Source organism: Channa argus, chromosome 21, assembly GCF_033026475.1.
Source record: "Channa argus isolate prfri chromosome 21, Channa argus male v1.0, whole genome shotgun sequence".
NCBI lineage: Eukaryota > Metazoa > Chordata > Actinopteri > Anabantiformes > Channidae > Channa > Channa argus.
This window is the reverse complement of record NC_090217.1, coordinates 5,025,889-5,045,863: the sequence shown is the minus strand read 5'-3', so window position 1 is coordinate 5,045,863 and position 19,975 is coordinate 5,025,889. Positions and strand designations below refer to the sequence as shown.

General features: G+C 41.2%; 1 protein-coding gene across 2 annotated transcripts in view; it reads right to left on the bottom strand.

Moving 5' to 3' along the window:
* celf2 (cugbp, Elav-like family member 2) overlaps window positions 1-19,975 on the bottom strand; it is a 186,063-nt gene that overhangs the window by 135,692 nt on the left and 30,396 nt on the right. For both annotated transcript variants that reach the window (XM_067489734.1, XM_067489739.1), the window contains exon 2: window positions 11,165-11,200. In XM_067489734.1, the coding sequence (XP_067345835.1) occupies window positions 11,165-11,200 (36 nt within the window). The remainder of the gene's footprint in view (window positions 1-11,164; window positions 11,201-19,975) is intronic.

Sequence of the window (19,975 nt, the reverse complement as noted above, 5' to 3'; positions counted from 1 at the left end):
GTTCGCCCTTCAGACTCCTTGCCACCCTCTTCACCCTGGGTAATCTTTGGAATCACACGTCTGATAGCTTAGTAAACATGAGCCTTTTATATGCAGCCCCCTGACATGATTATATGCGATTTCCAGCGGCTGACAGAAAGCTGTCAACGTGTGTACCCACCAATGTTAAAACTTTCTTGTAGAGCCTAAGGTAAGGACTCGTTGTCTTCGTTAGACTGGTGTACACTATTCGATCAAGGGTGAAAGGTTGCTCTAGGTCCAATTGTGTTCTCTTAAATGTAATCATGCACCTAATCAAATGGAACACTGCCCTTAAAATGTCTATAAAACGTTTGATACCCTGATACAATATTTTCACATGACAATTAGAATTAATTTGCTGATGCTAAATTTGGGTATTATTCCATCAATCAACCCACCTATGCATGAGGCAGAATTATGCCTCTGTGTGCTGATGTAAGCAAACATATGTCCAAAAAAATCATATAAGTGTTGATTTTCCAAAACCATAATTTGTTGAAAAAGTAGAAAAGAAAAAAAAAAACTGGTGTCAATTCAACAGTTGGTTTAAGAGGAGAACACGTGTTGATTGTTAGTTGTTCTGTCTTCCTGTCTGTTTCTTCTTCTGCTTCCAACTTTCGACAATTGTTGTAGATTGGTGAATTGGTGTGTCCTTGTCACTTTGTGCGAGCTTCTGCAACCTACGAATATCCATAACAACCTTCTCTGATTAAATGTTTTTATGTACCTACAAATAAGCATAATTTCACCTTTATCCTTCAGACCAATAATTCTCAACCCAATTCATCAGTGACCTCTGCCCTGCTTGTTTTTATCTACCTCTACCGAACTAGTACTCTACCCATTGATGATTAACTGGATCAGGTTTGTTCAGTCCGTCAGAAGTTGGAAGATACCAATTTAGTTTTTCTTCCCCCATCCCACCCCCTATAGAATGGTATCTTCCAGGTTCCGGTTGACTGAAATAACATAATTCTGAGTTGAAGGACTACTCTTTGGGAACAGAGGACATGCTGGCACCTTCTGGGAATGACAGTAGCTTGAGATTGAGGTTTGCAATATGCTGTACCTCATTTACATGCTTTAAATCTTCATTTTTTTACGTTAGGAGTCCCCTTGCTTCCCCGCTGACCCGTAACATCATGCCTTCTGAAGACGAGCATCTTGTTTTTGTCATTCAACAGGAAACACAAACACTCTGGCGCTGACATCGCAGTAACTGGAGGCCACGGCTCAAACCGAGAAGCCTCTGTCTCTTTTAAATTGTGTTTACAATTTAATGACCTATTTGTGTTTGTGGTATCCGGCGAGTGCCTGCTGTGCTCTCTCTCTCTTCCTCTCTCTCGCTCGCTCCCTAACACACTCTGACAGCAAAAGGTCAATGCCCATTGGCTACATGGGGGGCAGTGAGTGATGTAAGGGCCGTTGTCATGGTTACGTGCAAGGCTCGGTGGGGATGCGCGATGCTTTTTGTGCCAACTGCCAAGGCTGGGACCCGAGCGGGATCAAAAGACCCAAGAGCTCGACTCTGCAGACGGAAGCACGCTGGACTGGGGCCGGAACGAACGCCTGAATGTCGCCTTAATCGAGGGCAGCTGACTGGGCTGGTGAATAGAGGGTGGGGTGAAAGTCAGTCAGTCATGCCAGTGAAGCAGATCTGCATGTTAGAGACAGACAGTGAGGCCTAAAGACAGTCAGTTATGAGAAGCTCTGTTATGTCTGCAAGCCTGCATTCTGCTGAGCTTGGCTTCACATTAATAAAAGAGGGATTAAGAAAGTCTGCAGGCTCCTCTTAGGCCCCTCTCCAGCCGAGAGCTGAGCGAGGGTTCACCCTTTTGCCTGCCTCCTGCCATCCTTTGCTCCCTTTTCTTACTCGCCTCAGCATGCAACTCACGTTCATCCCATTCAAAAAAACACTCTCATCTGCTTTTCCTCCTGTCTGTCTGTGTTCTATATCTCTCCGCTCTTCGTCTAAGTACAGGAGAGGGGGAAAAAAAAGCACCAAAACACAGATAAATTATTTAGATTTTTTCCCAAAAGAGAGAAAGAAAGAAAAAAAAGGCTTGACTCTGCAGTTTGAAAGAAAAGGGAAAAGGAAAGTAGTGGGGGGGGGATGGTGTTGAGAAATAAAAATTGCATTAGATACAAGATTCCACAATCAGCCTGCGATATAAAGAATTAATCTTATCTTTCACCGGCACACACGCCCAAGTAAGAGAGAGCCTCCAAAGACTTGGATTTGACAACAGGACGAATTCGCCTTCCCATTACGCCACCATTCATCCATTGTGGCAGCCGACACCTCGCGATAAGCAAGCGTATTGTTGCCATTGACAATGTTATTATGGGACAGTAAACAAGCGATGCAGCAGAGGGTCGAAATGAACCGGGCGAGGCCAGAAAGTCACTGAGACAATCTGAAATGAAAGGCTGCAAGACCCAGAGGGAGAGATAAGATGACTCTTCTTCTGGTTTTTCTTCTTCTTCTTCATCTATCTCTTTTCTCTCTCTCTCTCCAAAGCCAAGGACGGGCATATGCTTAGAACAAAGCCCTGGCACTGCCACATAATCAACTCCTCTGTACTCCAACAGCAGTAACAATCGTCCCTGGAGGTCATCCACGAGAAGAGGCTTAGGAGGTAGAATGGCTCCATGAGCAGGGGCTGTTAAGATGAGAAAATAGGCTGATGTTCACCGGGTCCTCCTCCCTATTTTCTCCACCAGGCATTATTATTATATACAAACATGAATAGAAACTACAGTCGTGCAGGTGTTCAGGCAGAAGAAGCTGCAAATGTTTTTTTCACAATATGGGTCTTTGTGTGTGTGTGTGTGTGTGTGTGTGTGTGTGTGTGTGTGTGTGTGTGTTTAGAGCTACTGTTTGTAACATACACTTTAAGTTAATTGCAGAGATCAGGCAGTCAAAACCAGCAGTGCATTCATTTAGAAAGAAGTGAGCCATTAAAAAGTTATCAGTTCCGGACACAACAAAAAAGCCATTATAGCGCATGTATTGTGTTGCACAGCAAAGGCAGAGGCGTTATTAGCCTTCACAGGCAAACCACAAAACTTTGGAGAATGTGTATTTTTTGCATGACAAGGAATATGAGTACGTTGTTTTGTTTACCTATTTCACACCGGTTATTAAAACGTGGCTCATTTTCCTGCTATTGGTGCTCTTGCTTTCGATTTTAAAAGCAGTCACATTCGATATTTAGTAGTAGTAGTTAACCTTTATTTGATACTAGTTTTTTGTCTTTATTTTTTGGATCAAAACATAAATGAGTAAAACCTCGGGTGAACAAGACCAAACTCTTCCTTGACTCTTGTATACTGCATAAAAGAAACATGGACAGTTTATAAAAGCCGCTCTGCTATAATCAGATTCTGGGTCAAGCATTGTTCAAGCATTTCTCTGAACTTCCAAACAGGCTCTGTGGAGTGGAGAAAGGAGCAAAGGTTTTGACTTAACAACTTCTGTCACTTTTCATGTGGAAAATGGGACTGCGGCTCTCTGAAAGTCAGGAGAGATGGCTCTCTATTACAACAACCATTCTGCAAGATATCTGGTTCCTTCTTTTAACCAAAACATTAGAAAAATATATACATATATACCCAAAGCAAGTTGCTTTGAAATAACAGCCTAAGCACCATCCAGACGGTTATCAGCTCAAAATTTGGTGCTTTAAACCTAGGAGAAGAAGGTGTGCAAGCACTTGAAAATGAAATCAGCTGGCTCGTATCCATCATCAGACCTGACAGACATATATAAAGGACTCACTCTCTGATTTAAAGTCACTCACAGTAGGTTGGCTGAGCAAAGGTGGTGGCAGGAGTGGTCCTGTTCCATTTGCAGACATTAGCACGGGGAGATTAATTTGTCCCCTTCCATTAGGTGGGAAAGCGGCCGTCATGGCTGCTCAATTATGCCTTATCGAAAAGAGAAATACACAAACAAACAGGAGCCATCCAAATAATAACTGCATAAGTATATGTATTGCATCATATGGATGCAGACGCTCGCAGGTATTATTTGCATATAGAAGCTGGGATGAGAGGAGAGTGTGGGGTCAGGTGTGACTGTTTTCCAGAGCAGCTTACGGCTCATTAATGAAAAATCTGTATTTTCTCCGTCTAAAATCCAGCTTTTTATCACTGAAAAAGAGTGAACGAAATGATGTTGGGAAAGAGGGAATGAAACAGAGAAAGGGAGATGAGGGGAGAAGGAGAGATGGAGGTTTTTGTTGTTGTGTTTAGACTTGCTGTCTTTCTGCCGCTTTGTGAAGATTTCGACCTCATTAGAATTATAATGAACATCAGCAAGGCTTGCTGAAATATTTTTGGCTCCTTGAAAATAAATGAATACACAAGCAAATCAATTCAAATCTGCCCATTATGCCTGTTTTCTGGGTCGTATAAAACATGCATAATGGGCCACACCATAGGCACACGGTAATGTATGTTGCAAGCAGCCGTAATAATAAGTTAAAATTAGAGGATCATTTGTCATCATTCCCAACATGGTTACAGATTGTAAAATCTATTTTATATCCACAAATATATCCCACGACGGGTTCAAGGCAGCATATACAGAATGAGAGACAGCAGAACATCATGATGGTAATGTTAACACTATGCTGGAGTAATGTGCAATGTTGGTATGTTGTGGGCATGTGTATGTGTAAGTGTGTGTGTGTGTGTGTGTGTGTGTATTTGTGGGTGTGTGTGTGTTTAGCTGTTGTGCTTCGCCGGTGTGATGATGTCGCTGTGTAGTGAGACTTGCTAATTGGCTCACCTGTCTCTCAGCCATCTGGAGCCTCTCAAAAAGAGAGAGAGAGAGAAAAAAGTCACGCTGAGTTTCCCCAACATCACACACACACACACACACACACACACACACACACACACAGGAGTGCCTATGAGCCTAAATACAGGGAAAGACAAACGTGGAAACAAGCAAATGTAACTGAAACAGAGAAGCAGGAGCAAATCTAACATTATTTTCTACTCTCAGTTGTTATTCAAAGGTTTTTGCTTGCAGAAGTGATTTAATAAACATAAACAACCAGTGTGGTTCTTTGTTCTGAGTGGTACAAACATCTCAAAATTAACGCGATAATGATTAATTATAGCAACAACACGGTTTCTGCTGGGGTACAAGTTGCTCATAAGAGCAAGCAATCAAGACTGATTTTTTTTTTTATAATAACAGCAAATGGTGTATTATAAATAGATATTGTTTTAGAACAGCACTGGCATGTGAAGGAGACACACCCATGACTTCAGCTTTCTGCCACCTCAGACAGCATCAGCTCATAAGAAAAAACACACACAAAAAAGTGTGTAGTATGAAAAAATGTGTGTGTGTGTGTTGTTATATGTACGTGAATCTGCTCCCATACCAACAATGTTTCATAAGGAATCATTAGAAAATCTATATGTATATGTGTGTGCATTTATAATCATGGTAGCGTCCGTCATTGCACCAAAGCACTGACTAATAAGACATTTTAACTTTAATAACATTAGTAGTAGTTATTAATTATTATTAGTAGTAGTATTAGTATTAGTTTTATTAGTAGCAGAAGCAGCCTTTTAGTGGTATCAACAGGCTAGTAGTAGTAGTATTAATAACAGCAGTAGCCACATTATATTTAATGAATAATAACCAGTCATTATATATTATTTTGAGAGGAGTATTAACTAATTTTATCTTAAATCTTATAAATAAAGGTAAAAGTAAAAATTAAATAATGAATACCAAACAACATAATTATTATAAAAACGATTAAAATATTAAAAATGTAATGATAAATGGGAATACGTTTGCTATTATTGCTTTTATGGAAGAACATATGACAGAGCATGAGGCTCTGAGCTTAGAGACCAGTTTTGTGTGTGTGTGTTTGTGTTCGCGCGCGAGCATGCATGTGTGTAATAGTTTTTATTCTCTCAGTACCCAATGTGTTCCAGGTCAATAGTCTGAATCCCACACACAGAAGTAAGCCCCTCCCGACCTACTGTATGTTCACCTTTGTGTGTTTTGTCCGCAAATTGAATCTGTGTCATTTAAAGAGAAAAGAAAATGTGTAAAAAAGTGAAGGAAGAAAAAAATACCCAAAAGTCCGTTGACCTCCCTGCAGACACCCACAAACACACACTCACACCCCACACAACCACCTCTGTTCCTCCCCGTAATTAGTGCTCTTCATAATTCATGTGTATAGATGAAAAATGGATACAGAGTGAACATGGTAACAGCACAGCCTCTCACAATTAAGAAAACAATGAGAATCGAAATCCCACTTTTCCTGCTGCGGCGGTGGAAATGTACAAAAAGACAAGGGGTGTGTGGAGAGCAGAATCCTTAGACCAGGCTGGGAAATGAAGTGGCAGATGGTGGAAACAAGCTACTTTCTAAAGCCTCTTTCTAAATGTCCTCATTTACATCTACTGTAGTAAAGTGTAGCCATGCATGGAGTTGTGCTTTATGTGCCCAGGTAGCTTCATGCCACCACTCAGGTAAAATTGCTGTTTCCTTCTGTGTGATGTTGCAGTGATGCAGTTAACCAAGAGATCCATTAGGAACACGACGCCACGATTTTCTTAGCCGTACAGATCCCCAGCCACAAACTGAATGTGCCTGCCTTGAAATAAACATATTTTAACTGACAGGACATCCAAAGCAAGCCAGCCATAGCTACAGCACAAACTCCTGCCACATCTACAACAACTGAGGTCAATTACACGAGCAAATCTGCAATTACCCCACATCTGGATTTCTTGCACTGGACATCAGTGACCACTCCCTGGTAGTTTGTGTCAGACACACTAGAGAAAGGAAAATCCAATCTAAATCAATCCCAGAGAGTGTTTTCCAAGTAATTTTTATTTTTCCTCACACTGCGAATAATCATGCTCCACATCAAACATTTTGAATGACACTGTCTTTTGCGCCTTCAGCACCACAACAAACCCAGTCTTCTTCAAGCTGGCAAATTTCAGGATCATTTTAATCTCCAAAAAGACAATGTGTATACTTTGAGTGAATGGAAACTGCTGATTTCCTCAATCAATCCTGTGTTTTTTAAAGAGATGTAACTTATACATCCCAGCATCGTAAATACTTGGGAATTCGATGAGACGGTAAATGATCCCAACATTAAATGTGAACATCTTGTTAAAAAGTAGATTCAAACAGATTCAAACACGTTTCACACTTTAAAAAACATCCTCGTACTGCTGATACTACCCTTCAACCACTCGAAGCTGTTTATCACACTGCCATTCAGTTTTTACTGCATAAAGCTACTCAAGCAAATTGTAAAAAAAAAATAAAAAATAAAGGTTTGGACGTTCATCACTGACATCTACAAGGCATCACTATACCTGTGTCTTCACCTATAAAGTCTTCCTGTGTAAATCAGCAATTTTGATATACATTCTGATCCCCACAATCAAGATGTTACAAATCTGTAACCTCCCTAAGTTTAGACAGACTTTAGCTGCTCATCACTGCCCCCTCTCTCCCCCCATGCTTTATGTGAGTCTCTTTTTCTAGTAACTGCCTCTATAATACTGGAAAATAAGCTGCTACCACCTATAGGCTACATACTACTAGAAGAAAGTTCTGCAACTGAGCCTGTGTTTACCTATATGTATACCAGGCTGCTTCAGGGAAGAGAAAATTTTTCATGTGCTTCATCCTTTTTTCTTAGAGACAAAGTCTTGCTGTGATTTTGAGGTACACAGGGAAAAATGAGCCTGCGATATCATCTTTGTGCATTTCTACAAAATTTGGGTCATACTCCTGTTGCAACGCCAAACGGCCAAACTGAACCGCATCTCACTCGTTGTCAAATGACGTCAAATGTTTTCCAATTATGCTGACTGGCAGCGTTTTCAGAAAGCACGTCTTCCAAACTGCAGCTCTCGTTGGACATTTTCTCACTGGGGGATATATTAGAGCCCAGGAAGGAGCCTTTAACACTGATAACTGTCACTGCTGAGGAGAGAGAATACTCCAGCCAGTGTCTTCCGACTGCAGTGAGCCAGTTCCTGTCTCATAAATATTCAGATGTGGGAATACTGGGGGAGGCGGGGCCAGAAGCGACACAGCAAGCAGTCGCCATAGCAAGGGACCGCTGTTGTCATGTGGCAACCGGGGAGGCAATAACAGACGCAGCGTACCGGGACGCCACATTGTGTGAATCCCTGTAATTACAGTCTCCGCTGTCTATGTGTGTCTGGCTCAGTAAACAGGAAGCGTATGTGCATCTGTGCATTTCACACACACACCTACAGCCCTCATGGCAAAGAGGAACTTGAGGCCTTTAGAGAGCTCTTGTATCTGTTCCACTCATGAGCCGACGCTATTCATACACTAATCAACGCTTGTTTGCGCCGATCTGTGTATTGTTTTGCATGGGGTGGGGGGGGGGGGGTGCATCTGCAGCGTCCTCCCCTTCTCAGGAGGTCACGTCAGAGCCAATAGTAGGTTTACGGCTCATAATGACCGATCCTGAAAGGCATCTGTGGAGCCACGCTTGCTAATTATCAGCTGTGTGCCTTCAAAGAACATTATCAGCACAAAGACCCGCAATTATACACACACTTGTGCACACACACACTCACAATCCCTTCACATCCTTTATCACCCCTGTTTCCGACATCAACCTTTCCTCCTTCTAAACTCCCTTCTCTTGATTGCTATTGTCCTCTCTCCTTCCTCTTTTAACACTCCACTCCATCTTTTCCTCCCCTTTTCACTTTCAACCCTTTTTTCCTGCTTGCTACGACACCCATGACCCTCTTTTCCTTCAGCCACACTCAATCGTTTCAGCCTGTTTTCATTGCGTTCCTCCCATTATCCATCCCCATATTCCCAATTCCTACCCCATCCTCTCCTTCAGCTCCCTTGTTTCCACTTTTCCTATCTATTTCCTCCTCCTCCTCCTCCCAGCTCCTCTTCCTCCTCCTGGCCCCAAACAGAAGCTTAAATAACGAGCCGGGTGTCAGTCAAACCGCCAGAGAGCTTCATTAGAGAAGGAGAGCACACAGGATCAAATTATACGCCCAGTTCTCTTTTGTGTGATTGTATGTGTGTTTGCAGGGGATTGTGGGGGGTCGACTGCAGTGGTGGTGGTGGTGGTGGTGAACACAGAGAGGAAGTAAACACGCACTCCGGAATGACGCAGCTGTGTGGCGGATTAGCGTGTAACACACATCGTTTGTGTGTGCGTGACACTCTTAGCCTAGACTATTTTCTCCAATCAGAGAGAAAAACAAAAGCAAAGTATTTTGCCTAATTATTCCCAGTCATTGTCTCGTTTTTTTCTTCCTGTGTTTTGCTTGTTGCTGACATCTTGTTCAGTTCAGTTCTTGTTATTGATCTTTGCCTGTGAACACCATCAGCTCCAGCTTTGGACTGATACTATATAGGGACCTTATTATTAAAACCCGATAGCACATAGTCACTATCCAAATCATCATAGCTTAACATTTTATCGCTTCTTCTTCCTGCACTATAAGTACTTATCTAAAGATTAAAGCAATAAAATAAACTATAAATTAAAAGTAAAAGTTAAATTCACAGAGCTGAAAAGTTAGTTAAAGGACTACATCAGTGGTCTGACGTGATTCAGTCCATTAAAATAGCATATTCTTTACATTACCACTGCATATTTTCCAAATATGCTAAAAGTTTTTAAATGTTTTTTTTACTTTCCATGGAGCCATTAGATCCAGTTCATTTCACTACAGAATGGAAATCAGCTCACAGAGACCTAAAGCTCGCTCGACATAGGTAATTCATCACTGTGAGTACTGAACCTTTGTCTGTCTTTGTTTGCCACTGGATCAAAAAAGAAGGGTCTTCTTTAAAGAGACCAAGTCCACAATTTCCTGTTCAAAACATTTGTGCTTCTTCCTTGTTTCTCTGCTCAGTTCATGTTTAACTGATGTGTGAATGCAGTCCACATATGTCCCTAAATGCACAAGCAGCAGTATGTGAAACTCAGTCCAAACACTGAAGTGATGTATTCGTTGGTTTACCGGAAATGTCATGAAGCCACTGTTGTTATTTTCTATTGTGTAATAGATGCGATTTAGTCACACTCAACACTCCATACACAAAATAGCTGAATAAAAGAGAATCTACTCATGTCAACAGCTACTCAGAGCAGTGCATGTACACAAATACACTCCCCAGTTACAACAACTGAAATCATCAGTCACTTCATTTCTTCCAATGTTGTAAAGCAAAACATGTTCTTCCTGCTCCTATGTGAAAATTATTAAAAGAGTTCAGTCACCCATGTTACACACACACAAACAAAACAAAACAACAAATTGTAATGGGTAATGACCACACTTACAGCAACACTTGCTGATGCATTATGGATCCTATAAATGTTTATGAGACGTTCTATTATTAGGGCCTTATGCGATAACCAGTCGCACTTGTAGTTCATACAAACTGTAATGGTTAATGAGTGCAGCAGCACTGATCTTTATGTGTGATTAGAATCCAGATCATAAAACATTATAGGTGCATTATGCTGGTGCTTATTATGAAGGTGAATGAATCGTACAGGTAAGAAAGTGTTTCTTCTCTTTTTCCCCCCACATCTACTACAGTATCTCTTTGTGTTGGAGGAAACTGAGGGGGGGACTGATGGTTTTCAGGACAGGATATTCGTCCTTCTCTTGTTAACTGTGCCTCAGATGAGAAATAGGTACTGCTATTTTAAGATCAGCCCTTATTTAAACCGTCTTCTCCCCTCCCTTCACTTGATCTGTTGCTCTGTCGCCGAAGGGTTTAGTTTAATGACCCTCCTCGGCCGAAGATGTGAGTCGCGTCACATCTCCCCTTTCCAATTTCCCTTCTTTTCTCCCCCTTTATTTCCTTTTTCTCTCTACCCACCAGCTAGCCTCATCTGCCTCCTGTCCTTCTATGTTGCCCCCCTACCAACCAACACACACATACACACACTGGCAAAACCACTCCAGTATTGAAACTACAATGTCTGCTGATGTAGTCAGTGTTTGGCCTCAAGCCTGGAGAAGCACTCCAAACCTCATTGGGGATGAGGCTGAAAGGGACAGAAAGGGTGAATGGCAAACGGTAAAAAAATAACTGTACCTTTGTATAGGTCCAGAGAGGTCACTGGCGTCCTGCCTGTAACACAGGGAGACAAAAAGAAGAGTTGTGAATGATTTCCTAAAACACGACTAAAGTATATAACATGTAGTTAAATAAAATACTATAATTTTTTTCAAGACATCCTTAGAATTAAAAAAATAAAATAAAGAGCTCATTAGCGTGTCATATTTGTTGTACAGTGTCAAGGACGCTGAAATAAGTACGATCACCAATAACCAATTGTCTCCAAATTGGAGGTGACAAATTGATATGAATCTGTTAAGTGGCAGCAGCTGAGCATTTAGTTTAAGAAAAAATTTTAACTACATGATTACAAGCTAAATTGTTACCTTTCCCACCCCATATTGTCAAAATCACACAAAGATAATCTAAGAGATAAAATTAAATTACAATTTAGATATACATTTATAATACTTTAAATAGAGCTCACAACCCATCATGTTTTTATGCAAAAAATGCACAATAAGATAGAGTTACAATACAATACAATACAAAACAATAGGAACACATATTAAATTAGGACATATTCAGCAACTCCTACTAAAAGTTTACCATTTGATAAATTTTTTGGTAAACTTTCCAAGATCATCCAGACTGTGACCGCATCACTTTTTCAGATCATGCCGAACTGACTGCTGAAACTCCAAACTGAAAATATGGCACAGCAGAAAAGCTTTAACTTTAGTTTTGCTGCTTTTGTGGAACCATGGCAGTAAAACAGTTGGGTGCCGATGAGGGTAGTGTTTCTGGAAATATGATACAAATCACAAATGGTACTGGCAAAACAAAACACACACACACACACGCACACACACACACACACACACACACACACACACAAACACACACACACTCTGAGCCATCTGAATAGTAAATTGGTCTTGTCTGTCCTTGGGAACAGTAGAGAAACTTGTTCGTTCCACTGGGTTTTCTTCATAATTCCCTGCTGTTTCCTCTTTCTCTACTTTCTTTTTGTCTTATCCCTTACTCCAATCCTCTGTTCCTCTTCCACTGCATGTAAATAAATTGGTCCCTAGGCCCCACCATTAGAGACTGTGTGTATATGTGTGTGCCAGAATTACACTCAATGCAACACAGACACACAAAAACACACATTCAACCCACCAAAGCTCAGAGCTCCACCGACTTTGCACTGGTTCTATGTCGCGGAGGTAAATTAAATAATAACAAATTAACAGTGCTGTCATTAATAACCAGAGTGTGTGTGCATGTGTGTGTGAGAGAGTATTATTATGATGAAATGCTGAGAAAAAAAAACTCCTTGCTCCTCCTCAACACAGTAGCCAATCATTGCTATCACCACTCTTTGCATTTCAAAGACACACTCTTGTCTGTTTCATCTCCATCCACAGAACACTCACCCTGTTATCCTGCTACATGCACACACTCTTTCTCACACACACACACACACACACACACACACACACACACACACACACACACATGATAGCCACCTCCGCTTTAGTCCATTTTCCCAATGCCATGAATTATGAAAAAGGGTAAATGGAACATCAAACACACACTGCTAACACTTACAGGTTTACACACCACATACACACAAAATACTACACATCATACTCCACTACACACACCATCTCCCATATTTTTGAATCTACATATATAGATGCCAAATGTCTCCACTCTTATTAACTTGCATATTACAGCTGGAGGTTAAAACATTCTCTGCAAATGTAAAACACAAATGTATAAAGAGCAGAATAAAACTTCATTAGAGTAAGATGACACCATAGACACCAATAGTTCATCTTATGTAGGTTGAAATATGATGAATTCAGAGTGACAGAATCTTAGACGCATGTTTTTACTCTGAGGTTCAGTTTCAAAGTAATCCCTCTTCAGACCACAATGGTGAAATAGTTGTTTGTTGGTCTTGCTATTTTATTTGTTGCAAGACGAAGTACAAGTGAAGAAAGTGATTCGGCTCATTAAATTAATTCTCCCAAACTAGGGAAGCTGTATTAGGAGGATATGGATTCATACTTTACTGCCTTTGTTCGTAAAGAGTAACCTCCATATTTAATTAGAGTGCTTTGATTTGCACTGCTCTTCCCAGAGTTGGCACATGAAACTCTGACACTTTGCCAACAACATTTTTTTGCAACACATGTCAATTTACTGCAAAAAACGTTAAGCTTGGGAGATGCTGTACCTTTTCAACTTTGTGCATTTTCCAGAATCTTACTAGCATTCCCACTTCAGAGCTACTGACAGGATAAATACATCTCTTTATATTCTAATTAAATGATGATTTTTTTTTTTTTGAAAACCATAAAACTTTAGAATAAGGTCTGTTTTCTAGAGTATCAATTGCCCCTTGTTCGTGTGCATGAGCCAACAAGATTTGGGTCAAAATTGATCACTGGGATGGAAACAGATGGCAAAACAGCTTCCAGGTGGAAGCAGGCCAGACTTATGCTTCATGATGGACAGCTTTTTGGCAGCGTGCACTAACCCGTACACTTAGTCCTGCAGGCCTCATGCTGCTTCTGGCCTGGTGGAGACGTAAAACGAAGCTGAAACATGAGGGAGTCCTCGGGCGGCGGTGCCAGAGCTGCCGCAAAGACAGAGCAGGTGGCAGGACCCAGCGAGTACCACAGGCATTTTTGGACACATTGTGATTAACAGAAGATCTGACACACGCATGCACACACACGCACACACTCACACACACACACACACACACACACACACTAAACTAGCACTACATGAAGGTAGACACTATGAGCCAGCTGTCACTGCACTTCTAAATACCATCAAGGACAAGAGTTCTCCCACGTTGAGGCATTTAAAAAGATTCCCCCCTTGCTGTCTCTTTTTCTTCTAAACACGCATTCAAAGACATATTGGAGACGACATGGACGCTTCTGTCACAGTGTGAAACACAAAGCCACGTGTGACCCTTACAGGACTGCTGTTAACACACTATGTGTGACGCTTGTTACTTACTTATGAGAGCAGCTGCACATACATGTTGAATGTATGTTGTTTTTGCAAGTGAACCAGAACTATCTGCATGGTTACAAGCAGTTAGCGGTATAATTGAGAAAATATGTTTTTTATAATTTGGGTGAAGAAACTTACAAAAAAATATTTTAGCACAAGGACACGCCATTTTAAAAGTGATGTTCCCTTTCCTACAGCCACCAATAAAACAGCAATGCTCTTGCTTCGTCATAAAAATTCATTCTCTATGTCTATCTCACTATTGTTTAGTACAGTATGACGACGAGTTTAAAACTAAAAGAATTTCCAATTTTTCAGAGAGAAAGCCTGAAAATGTACACATGGAAGAGGCTGGAACTAGAGCATGTTTGGCATTCTTGTTTGATAAATGACTTCATCATTATGCTCCTCTCTGCAACCCATCTGTGTCATTCTAACACTCTGCATTTTCAACACTTCTGTACTTCTCACCTGCCATCCTGTCTTTCACATATACACATATACACATTCACATACAGTACCCACAAGCACACACACTGATAAATACATTAAAACACTTGACTTTCACACCCTCTGAAGACTTCCCATATCCATCTTTGTCTCAATCTTTTTGCCATCACAGGTGTGTGTGTGAGACAGCCAGTGTCATTCTGCCAAACTGCACCAGGGCTTATGATGATGTCTGATGTGGACTGTTGATCTTCTTCCAGGTGCATCTACACTCTCACAGGGAAGATGTACGTGCCAAACTGCTGAAGGGGTAAGATGACTGGACGACACTGAGACGTGAGCAACACCGACACCTGCCATATGATTATTCATCCTGTGACTGATCCTGCATATATGGTGCATGTGGATGTAATATGAATGTTTGAACAAAGCTCAAATGCATTCATATGTGTTAAACTAAGATTAATTTTTTAACTCAAAGTGAAATTCCACCAAAGATGGAGACTTGTAGGCTTGAAAACTGTCTGCAAAGATATTTGCTTCATGGACAAAAGCAACAGTATCTATCTTGAACTTGTTTTATAGATGTCAGGAACAGCCATCAGATAAGTGCTGGGCAGTGAAACAATGGCTGTAGTAAAACTTCTGTGCTGATCACATGATGTGCACTATCCCAAAGACAATCAAGAGATATTGGAGTGGCTGTCAAATGGTTATTACACCACAAACCCTGCACATTTACTGTGTTTATTAGCAGAATTAGATAGATTGAGCTGAATGCCAGTGAAAATATTCGTGTCATTCGTGTGTGTGGGCAGTCGCGGTGTGACTGGAAGAGGTCGCTAGTGTGCATACTCTATGGGCCCAAAAACATGGATGCCTGAGATCTGTACAAATAATTTTAAAGACTAGAATTCAGAAGATTTTTTTGGATACACACCACTGAACAACTTTCATAAGAATACCACTCAACTGTGAAGCTAACAGTTTAAAAAAAAAAACTAAAGAGATAAACTCTGATAATTAATTGCAAACGTTTGTTAGCATAACTCATGTAAATGTGCTGTAATTATGAGCTCATAACTCATGATAAGAATGGGACATTTGGTTTCAGCCTGGAAACTATGCCAGGACAGATAATAATAAAATTAATAAATATTTTACAGTCAATTCTATCGGCAATCCAAAAGAAACAACTCTACACTTTCTGCAATTGCTAGAAAATGCCCATTTAGACTATAATAGGCAGCAGTGTGTGTTTCAAAAGGCTCTGAAACAAGTACCCTGTCAAGTTCCATTCAGTGCGTCTGCATGTGTGTTAGCAGGGCTGCATGCGCTCATGCATACATGTGTGACTTATTGGGGACATTTAAACGCAGCCAGAGAGATGACCTGAGTGGTAAAGGGTGAACAAAAGCGCTAAGTGGTAGTAGCGTGCTAGGCCTCATTTGCCTGGTGATATCGAAAGGTTATGGAGGTTGGTTACGGAACACGTACACACAAACACACACACACACACACATGCTGTATGTGTGTGTTGCTGTGTGATCGCTGCCAATCATACAAACAACCAAAAAAATCACTGAAGGAGAAATTCCTGAATCATCCATCATGCCTCTCACAGAAAAGAGAAGACCCCCCCCCCCCCTCTTTAATAATAACCCCCCCAGCCCCTCTACTCACTACCCCTCCCTCCCTGCTTCCCCTTCTCTTTCCCCATTTAATAACAGCGCAACAGATCAGCTCCATTAGCCCAGACCTCCTCACACATGTAAATGAGGCAGGCGTTATGGAGGCACGCATCACGCATTACTGATGCCGCCCTCCCCGACCCGCCACAACAATAAACTCTGCCTGTGTGTGCTTGTCACAGAGAGTAAAAAAGAAAGAAAGAGGGGTGCATGTGTGTGTTACAACACTGGTTAAATTGAGATGCATTAAGGTCCTGATCGGGGCAGTGCATGCGATGCCATTGTGTATGGAGCGGAGAGCAAGGCCATTATTGGGTGGCCAGATGATAAGTTCATGCGATGTGAGTACAGAAGGTGGTCAGAGGTTGAAGAAGTTAGAACAGAAGGGAAAATTAGATGTGAGCAGTGGGAATAATACTCTAATTCGATTCACGTAACAGGTGTTTGGGACATTAGGTACTGTTCTCCAATGCAAAATGTGTCTATCTTTTGAAGATTTTTAAGGCATCCACTTCTATAGGTGGCACGGTGACTTTTTTAAAATTTATTTTGACACAGACAAGATGGTGGACTGCTGGTAGGCATTTTTTTTTTCTTGCTAATTGTTTCTGGAGCTTATTACCTTGACCAGTGGCTTTCCTGAATCCTAACCAGTCTCCCCTCTTGCCTAACCCTAACCATGGTCTATATTCTGCAAAAATTCTAAACTTCCTGCGAGTGTCAGTCCATCATCTTTGTATGCAACCTTGTTCAGTGTTTGGGAAACAATTCACGGTGATGAAGCCAGTGACAGTTATTGTTAAAATGTTGCCTATTCCTTAATGTACAACACCGTAAATAAAAAAATAGAAATAGAAATAGAAAATAGAAAAATAGAAATGGTTGCTGCAACAACGTAATGTATGTTCAGCGTCAGTAGCGATTACTGATTCCGAGCTATCAATGTGACTTAGGAAGAAGGGCTAAATGCATAGCTGCTTGTAAGCATCCATTAGAATCGAGGCTTGAGTGGATGGATGGGCGGAAGGGCATAGAGGTGAATGCATGACTGATTGAGGATCAGGTAAAAAAAAGTCATGCAAAAGGTGTGTGAATAGAACAATATTTACAAAGTTGAGTGTTACAAATGTTCTCCAGTGATTGCCGACCTGTGGCACTCATATCTCTTTGTAAAGCTGTTGACAAAGAGACTAATAGGGAACCTCAATCTCGTCTTGCTACCTTGTTAGCATTGACGGATGTGCAACATAATTGGGCTGAAATGATGGTTTGTCATAATTGGAAATAATTAAGGCTCCTTTGTGGTAATGCCGTTCCATTTGAAGCTTTCATTAGCAGGTTTGATACCAAGGCTTTGCTTTTTCCCCACATGAAAAGCGGAAATCAGTCATTTTTGTATCCACCCTTTTGTCCTCATCCTTTAAAACTACAGCTTTGATGAATAAACTTTACTTCCCTAAACAATCATTCCTGGCAGCAGGTCGGCGGTCACTTATCGCCAAGCCCCTGTTGACAAGGTGCCTCATAAAAGGCCACCCTATCAGATCTACTGCTGTCCATGTGAACGTGGACCGATAAAAGAAGTCGGAGAATAAATCAATATCATGAATGCCAGTTCATCAGATTGGGAGGTAGCTCAGACGGCAAAATGTCAACCACTAATCTCTTTAATAGTCTGATATTACATTTTAATCCCAGTCTGATTCCTTCATTCTATCGTTCAGGCTGCCTGCCAATGTCTGTCAAGGAGTAAGGGGAGGAGGACAGTAAATGGAGTAAGAGAGGTATCAAAATAGAGTGGGAAACAGGTGGACTAGAGGAAAAGAGTTGAAGCCAGACCTCAAAAAAGGAGACAGGTGGAAGATAGTAGGAAGGAAATGTAGCAGAGGAAGAGAAATGGATGTTTTATGAAGTGTTCTGGCGTGGTGCCATTTCAAGTCTGGAATTACAGTGTGGGTGACGGACTGTGAGAGGCCAAGAGGCAATAAAGTGATGTCAATGAGAACTGAGGACAAATTGATATGATCATAACATGTCACATTAAGGACAGGCCTGCCATCCATCAACATGATAAAAGGCCTCCTTCATTCTAACACCAACACCACTGCTACTGATCTCAATGCTTCACTTAACCAACCGCTAACCATTTATGATAACTATTATTATTGAGTTATGGGGATGATGATGATGTATCAGTGCTATCGCAGCTGAGGAGTCCACAACGAAAAAGATAACCCTCACTAATTTGTCACGCTGACAAGCGCAGCTTATAGAGGGAAATTAGGTAGAAAAAGAATTATCTCCCTCAGTTTTCCTCAATTATATCATAAAAAAACATGATGGTGATGAAATGACAAAGTGGGAGGACATGGTGTGTAAAGTATGAATTGAAGAGAAAACTTCAGGAGGAAAGCACATTTTACGAGAAGGCAAAAAATCGTCTCACAGTTTTTTGGGGAGGGTGGAGGACCAGAAGGATGAAGTGCTAATGCCTTAACAGGGAGACAGAGCGAGAGAGAGCAGAGGAAAAGCAGCATTGACGATAACGCCAAACATGCTTTTAAATCACCCTTGAGCAAATCAGTAAATCAATATCAATTAGGCTGTGAACGAGCCCAAATGGACAACTGGCTTTGTTTTAACTAATGAAGTCTGTGGAGAATCCAATCAGTCGTGCCCCCCCCCCCCATCCACCCACTCATCACTGCCACCCCCACTTCTCATTACCACCATGACAATGTTGGAAAAAAAAAAAAAGGCCCACAGACAGAAAGACAAACTCAGAAGCACTGTTTCAGATTTGCAAGTACAACTGGGGTCAAAATACATGTTTTCCTGGAAAGCCTCATGTATAGGATATTAAAGTTTGATTGAGTATTGATTGATACAAGACAGGTTACAACAGAAATGTGTTTTACAGTGCCGTGCAAAACATGCTGAGATACAAATAATGTTTATTAATAGTGTTTAAAAGTACTGTAAAACTTTGATTTGTAGTTTCTACTGCTGGTGATGCAGGAAGGTGAACCAGGGTAACTCTCACTTTCTTTTTTGCTGAGCTAAGAGCCAACTGGCTGGAGCCGCATACCCACCTCCACACCACTTCTGCGTTACTTGGTCTAGGTCATGTTATATCTATATTGAAGTAACAGCACAATGCATTTGTATGGTATGTTGTTCTATTTATTACCTAGTTAGTTGGTAATTGCCCATCAAGTGCTAGCAACTTAAAAACAAAACAAACAAACAAACAACAAAAAACAGAATTAGTTGAAAGTTTAGGAATAAATGTCAGTGCTACATTGATCTGGATATAGTTTTCACTGAGTGACACACACAAACTACCACATTATCAAAGTCTAACACACAGACACACACACACACACGCACACACACACACATCATCCCTGGCAGGCAGCATGCGGCGAGGCTGCTCAGGGTTGCCGTATCATTTTAAACATCCATCAGCTCAGCAGAGATATCATATTAGCTCCTCATCTGCATACGGCACAGACAGAATGACAAACGAGAGAGAGAGAGACTCTCCTCCCCTCCTTCGTTGCCTCTCGTAGATGGCTGCCTTTCACCCCTCTGCTTCCCACTTTGCTCCCTCTATCTCCTTATCCCTTCCTTCTAACCCCCAAATTGGATCACCACTGCTAGC